General features: G+C 47.3%; 1 protein-coding gene across 2 annotated transcripts in view; it reads right to left on the bottom strand.

The window, feature by feature from the left end:
• Positions 1 to 480: 480 nt before the first annotated feature.
• The window catches only part of LOC113437983 (ligand of Numb protein X 2-like), a 52,421-nt gene continuing 45,975 nt past the window's right edge, over positions 481 to 6,926 (bottom strand). For both annotated transcript variants that reach the window (XM_087940872.1, XM_087940873.1), the window contains exons 7-10: positions 6,166 to 6,340; positions 5,673 to 5,901; positions 4,484 to 4,642; positions 481 to 3,215 (exon numbers count right to left, since the gene is read on the bottom strand). In XM_087940872.1, coding sequence (XP_087796998.1) covers positions 3,080 to 3,215; positions 4,484 to 4,642; positions 5,673 to 5,901; positions 6,166 to 6,340 — 699 coding nt within the window. In that variant the 3' untranslated portion in view covers positions 481 to 3,079. The remainder of the gene's footprint in view (positions 3,216 to 4,483; positions 4,643 to 5,672; positions 5,902 to 6,165; positions 6,341 to 6,926) is intronic.

Genomic DNA, 6,926 nt, shown 5'->3' with positions numbered 1-6,926 from the left:
GCAGCCTTCAAAGATGACTAATAAAGGGCCTGTTTCTTATTGTTTTACCTTTAGGGCTGAAAAAAGTTGCCATAACATTTTGATAGGAATGTTGTTAAGATCCTAATCTACCCTTGTCCATTCAAATGTTTTTTAAGATTAAAACTCTACATCTCATCACTTTGAAACAAAAGGGTTGGCCTAACCCCGCCTTCTCCTTCCAAACTAAATAGCAACCTATAATATCTTTTTAAACAGTAAATAAATGTAAATCCAATAAACAAACAAACAAACATTTAGGAGGACAAACCATGATGCTTTACATTCATGGGATATTTCAGATGCTGAGCGCTGGGATGAGACATACGATCTTCCAAACACCACAACCAAGGTAAGAATATGCCTCAAGCGGAAGAGCTTGCGCACCAGCGATCACAAAGAAAAATGAAAGACGACTGTCGAAGTTGATCTGGTCAGAACAGAAAACCCAAACGTCTTCCGTAACTTCAGAATAATAATTTATAAATGTATCAGAGCAGTGACAAACGTCTCTACAAGTTTCAACATTTTTTTTTTGGTGCAAAATAATACAATAGCTACCAGATTTCCTGCTGATTGTTGAAGGCACATTGAAATCAGACAATACAATGAAATGAAAACGCACGTCCCCTTCATTTGAGAGAAAAGGTTTGACACCCTTTTTATAGCTGTTGCAAGAGTCACACATTACAGTGGTCACATGGGACTCCAAGACAAAGAGTCAATTATTCTTATTACCCGTCAGTTAGGCAGACCAGTATCCTTTCAAAGCACATCTGAAGGCAGATGCTGACTTTCAGAAATATACTCTGACAAATACATTTTTAAGTGAATCAACATCCTTAAATGGAGCACTAGTACCTACTTGCCAGATTCAAATGAGGCAACAGAGTCCAAGCATGAATCATATTTAAACAAATCATAAGTCTTTTTTGTGTTGATTTGCTATTTTGCACAGCCTCTGTGAATACCAAGTCCTGTGTTTGCATCAGCCTGACTTGCTGTTCAGTTGAAATAAGGCGCCAACTGAAAGGCACCCTGAAATCTCCAGGAAGCCAAGGTCCTGGGAGAGGCAGAATCCCCTTGCAAGTTGTTTCCTGAGATGTGTGTACCTCCCACCATCTTGTGAGCAAGTGGGAGAAGCACATTGTACAGCAAGGGTCTCCAACCTGGCAACCGGAAGGCTTGTGGCGTTCAACGCCCGGAATTCCTCAGCTAGCCATGCCGGCTGGGGAACTCTGGGAGTTGAACTCCGCTAGCCTTACGGCGGTCGAGGTTGGAGAGCCCAGTAATAGAGGGTTGCTGTGTTTCAGCAACCTAAAACTTCTGTGCAAATCAAGGGCTGAGAAATCCATTTTCATTGGAGGTAGCAGGCCCTATTCATTTCCTAATTACGACAAACTAATGAATTCTCTAACCACACAATATTTGCAAACAGGTAGTAGGATCCCTTTGTAAATCATGAAACTTCGCCGAGCATGGACAACAGAAAGCAGGTTTTCAACCCAGTGAAATAAATGTAGTGTATCCTATGCTTAGAAAAATAATTATTAAGGCTATTTTTTTTTTTAAGGAAAAAAAAAAAGATGACTTTTACAAAAAAAAAATTTCTTATCTTCAAGTGTCAGCATATGTGTGCGCGCACACATGTGGAAGAAAACATAGCAAGCACCTTCCATAGGCACAGTTTTTGCTACCTTTCCGTAGTGGGGGGATGCTTATTCCTCTCTTCGATTTGCTGTGCAACTGTTCACAGGACAAAGTCTCCGCCACAGTCACGGACAAAAGGACGTGCTTGTTGAGCAATCTTGTTAAGCAATCACAAGGATGCTCAATTAGCTCAGGGCTATGACTGATCAAAAAACAAACACACAAACACTGTGGGGATCAGATCAAAGGAAAACAACCCAAGGGAGGTGGCTTTTTGATGGCCTTTTTTTTCCCCAGTGGATAAGGTTGGTACGCCGAGCCATCTCCTTCACCACCAGCCTCCTAAACCACGGGTGGAAAAGACAGCTGAAGCCCCCCCTGGAAATGTATCTGGGCAGAGGGTGGATGCCCTCAAAAGGACAGCCGGGGGGGGCAGATGGCTTTACTTCCTCCTAAGCGTTTTCTTTGGCCATCTGAGCTGCTGCGATGAGAAGCGAACTCAACCAGGACTGTGGTCCTAATGAGCTTGTTGGGATGGGAATGAGCTGGAACAGAATCCTTCTTCAAGACATTTATGGGAAGGTCTGGGCAGCTGGCTTGGTCTGAAACCTCACCCCCCACACCCCCAAGTTGTCTGCAGAGACACAGTAAGCCTCTATTCAGTGCCTATCCAATGGCCACAGTCTGCCGTGAGTAGCTCATTCATATTCCCTCTACCGTGGGAAAGAAGTGACAGGAGAGAAACCCTGAAAGGGGGCTCAGTTGGGGAGGAACGTCCTTCCCGTGGCCTTCCGGACCTCCTTGAAAGCAACTCCTGAAGTCAAACAAGGCTGTGAAGCGTGACGTAACCCTCGAGACTGGCTCCAGGCCGAACCGTCAGGTTGAGCAAGAGGCATACATACACACCTCAACAACGGCTGAGCATTCCCAGGCCTCCTCCTGTGCAAGGCACCAGTAACTACTACAGGGAGACCCATCAAAAGGATTCGCCCGTTGCAATGACTAGTCAGTAAACTGGAAGGCTGCTGTACTTTAGTTTGCTAAGAGCCGAGATGATCGTATTAAAGGCCATCGATCACTTGAGTTTCAGCCTGCTGTCCTTTAGTTTGGCGGCTTTACGAGGAGACTTCAGGAGAAGCAGGCTGGCGCACAGAGTTTCCCTCTTCAACAACAACAACAACAACAACGAAAATAACCCTGCCACGAGTTACCTCCAACTGCTCATCAGCTGCTTTTAGCTTACCGAGCTGATGGATCTAAAATCAAACTCAACAACAAGCTACATTTTTGCCTTTTCCGTAGAAAAACCTGCCCGTTGGAGGAAACCGGTCTGAGGCCTGCTCAGCCGCTGGTGGGTTGGCTCCCTCCAACGAAGGCATCTTGAATCAAGCATCCTATCCCAGTTGGCACCTTAGACGTGGCTGCCGGGCCACGAGACCACCGTTAGAGTCACTTTATTCCGTTGCTCCTTCAGCATCGGGATGAGCTGGCTGTTGCTCATTCCCACCGCGGACACGCCGTTGACGGCCACAATTTCATCCCCGCACCTGGGAGGGAAAAGGAAACAGGCCTGTTACAGCCACGCCCTCCTCAAGGCCTCCTTCACTGCGACACAAAACACGCACCACGTTAAATCCCCAGCCACATTTTACATACACACACACACACACACACACGTCCCTTTTCTTGTACATTCTTATTTCTTTCTACCGTTTTTACTTATTTGCACTTCGCTTCTGGTCTTGTTTCATAAAAGTTTTTAAATACCACCTGACAAAGGAAAAAAACAATAACAAGCATCCAGCCCCAAAGATTTTCAACCCAATTCACACACTAACTCCCCATTGCAAATGAGTTTACAGTGGTACCTTAGTACTCAACTGCTTCAAAACTCATCGGATTTTGACGTGTAAATTTTGTCCCAGTACTCATCGTTTGTTTCATACTCAAGGCACAAGCTAGAACTTTTCGGTATTGCCTGCCTTGTGACTCACTCCATTATTCCCTATGGGAAAAAAACTGTTTTGGGTACTCATCATGCCTCCTGGAACCAATTAACGATGGGCACCGGGGTACCACTGCACTATAGGCGTGTAACACAGCTTATAAAGGTGGCATTTTCTGACTCCCTCAGTTACAGCCTTGCTTCTTCCACGCTGAACACCAAGTCGTTCCTTCTGTTTTTCAGGAAAGAAAAGGGGGGAAACTAACACTTCCTTCCCAGACATTGAGCCGTGGTGAGCAGGGGTTAGAATACGGTATTGCAGGCTAATTCGGCCAACTGCCAGGAGTTCGATTCTGACCGGCTCAAGGTTGACTCAGCCTCCCATCCTTCCGAGGTTGGCAAAATGAGGACCCAGGTTGTTGAAGGCAACATGCTGACACTGTAAACTGCTTAGAGAGGGCTGTGAAGCTCTATCAAGCGGTATACAAGTCTAAGGGTTATGGCTATTTGCTGTGAGGCCATGAAAAGCCAGCTGAGTGGCACAGTCAACCCTCGCCTTCAAGCCCTGCTCTTAGGGGGAAGGGGCAGTTTTTGCCTGCTCTGGGGAAAAATCTTAAGGCAATGTTGACCTTTCCCTGGCCCGTCAATCTTGACTTCTGCAGATTCTGAGGTAACATTTTTCAGCATGCCGTGGTCCCCCTTTTCCTAGGGGTGAGAGAGAGGGGTGGCCCAGGGTCATCCAGCAGGCTTTGTGCCTAAGGCAGGGCTAGAATTCACCGCCTTTCAGTCTCCCGCCTGGGGCCCTTAACCGTTATCCCGGGTTGCCTCGCTAGCGGAAACCCCAAACCGTAGGAGCAAGAATGCACGCACTTCAGCCGCCGGTCCCAGAAGGCAGGAGTCTCAGGCACGATGGTTTTAATGAAGAAGGGCTGGTTTCCTTTGCTTTCCTCGAAACCGCCCACTATGCTGAATCCCCAGGTCTCCGCATGGCTTTTGTGCAAGACGATATCTTGGCAGAAGTGAAGCTGGCTGAAAGGGAAAAAAAAAAGCAAGGACAGCCCATGGGAGTTATCGCTTTTGCCTTTGGGCAGGGAGAAGGAAGACAGATCACCAGCAGGAGCAATGAACTAGGGCAACTTTTACAACCCGTGGACTTGAACACCCTGCAACGCAGAGGTAGAACTTGGAAGCGGTCCCGCAGGCGTCTCAGGTAACATTCACTGCCCTGTCCAGGAAATAATCAGGGATGACAAACTGGGCTTCTGTGGTTTGTATCCCTCCTGAGCTCCGTTTTCACTGGCAGAGGGTTGCAGGAGGCCCCGCAGCCGAAAAGGGAGCCCGTTTTCGCTGGCCACGCCCCCAGCCACTCCCCTCCAAAGTCAAACACACCCTGATGTGGCCCTCAATGAAATTGTTCTGACCCAAACCTTGTTCCAAGGAAACAAACACCAAACAGAGGTAACAGCAAAAACCTTTGAATGATTCTTTACGAATTCCGTTCCTTCCCAGTTAAAAGGCTGTTTCAAACTAATTGTCTCTGATAAGAATGAGCCTTGCAAAGGTGGTGCAAGGCTGCCAAGAACACTAAAGTTGCCAAGAAATATTTCAAACACCAAGAGTCTCCAAACACCAACCAAGATAAAGGCTTGAGTGCAAAAACTTCTTTGCTTCCTGCAAAGAACTCTGGTTTCTCAGCTGGCTTTTATCTCTAAAGGGAGGGGCTATTACTTTGCAGTCTTACTCCCGAGTCGCCCGTGCTGCTGCAGCTGCTCTTTCCTTTGAGCAGCCCTGGGCACAGGCTCCCCGGGGGCCTCTTCATCACTGCTGCCAGCCTCCACAATCTCCAAAGGCACCATTCCCCTCCCTGAGGGTCCTGGCCCCATCCCTGCATCACACGCAGGCCCCTCATCTGAGTCCTCGCTTTCTGAGACCTCATCACTGCTGCCGGCGAACCCCAACAGAAATTGAGTTGGACTCCCCTGCTCTAAATGATGACACAGTTTGTTTGATCCGGCTGAGATAAGCAAGAGCTCCTTCTCAGGAAGATTCCCAACCTTACCTTGGCAATCCCAGCCAGGTGATCCAGAGAGGAGACCAGCTGGCCCAGCTGTGCCCGTTTTCCTTTCTGTCCAGGCTCTCAGCCCCTTCCGAGGCCTTCTCGGGGATGACCACCTCCAGCGCTTTCAGCACCACTGTCTGCAGCGCCGCATTGGACTTGAGTGCAGAGACGGCTTCGCTGTAATTCAAGTGAGTCAAATCGACGTTGTTGATACTCAAAAGAATATCTCCTGTTTACAGAAATCGGAAGGAGACAGATTAGAACCAACCAATGCACCTTCCTAGTTTCGTTCACTAAGATCTTTGCAAATTCACGAAATTCCTATGTCAGTGACAGTTTGATCCAGGGGACTCCAACCTTGGCGACTTTCAGCCTGGAGGACTTCAACTCCCAGAACTCCTCAGCCAGCTTTGCCTGGCTTAAAAGTTGCCAAGGTTGGAGACCCCCTGGATTAATCAACATTTTTTTTTCAAAGGGGGTGGGGGTATCCTACCTTTCTTAATTCTCCCATCCCTCAAGAGACATCCAACTGGCTGGACACTGGTTACATAAATAGGGAGTTTGGCTTTGCCGTCTCTTCCTCCTCCTATTGTTATACCAAAGGACTCTTTGGGGTCCTTTTTTATGGTAACCACCTTTTCCTGGCTGAAGTATCCGTGGGGGAGTATCTACAAGTTCAGAGGAGGACAGGGAAGAAAGTCAACAACCCATCTATTACATGCACAACAGTTCATGTTAATTAACTAAGTCGATGAGATGTCAGCAGAATCCCCATTACATCCGACTGAAACAGTTCGTTTTCATATTTTCATTTCCAAGGGAGGTTTTGCAAAGGATGGGTGACACCATGGCAATATCCAGAGGAGTTTACACAGTGATTAAAAACACTAGAAGACCTTTCTCATGAGAATCCCATAGGTGCTTTTTCGAAAGGCAACTGGACTTTATTTTTCCTTGAAGATCTCTCACTTCTCATCCAAGAAGCTTCTTCTGTTCTGACTGAAGGGTGGAGAAGGGAAAGATTTACGTTCCTTGCAGTCATCTGGTCCTTAGCACTCTCTCTGAGGTCACTTGGAGGTTTATCTGTGCCCTCAGGGTCACCTGAATAATGCAAGGAATATCAATCCTTCCGTTCTCTACCGTTCAGTCAGAACTGAGGAAACCTCTTGGATGAGAAGAGAAGCGGAGGAGAAATCCAGTTGCCTTTTGAAAAAAACCCCTTTGGGGCAGCCACCTGGATGACTGAGAATCTCC

Source organism: Pseudonaja textilis, chromosome 12 (genome assembly GCF_049901715.1).
Source record: "Pseudonaja textilis isolate UNSWEBS1 chromosome 12, rPseTex1.2, whole genome shotgun sequence".
Taxonomy (NCBI): Eukaryota; Metazoa; Chordata; class Lepidosauria; order Squamata; family Elapidae; genus Pseudonaja; species Pseudonaja textilis.
The sequence above is the reverse complement of the archived record's forward strand: the minus strand, read 5'-3'. Positions and strand labels throughout refer to the sequence as shown.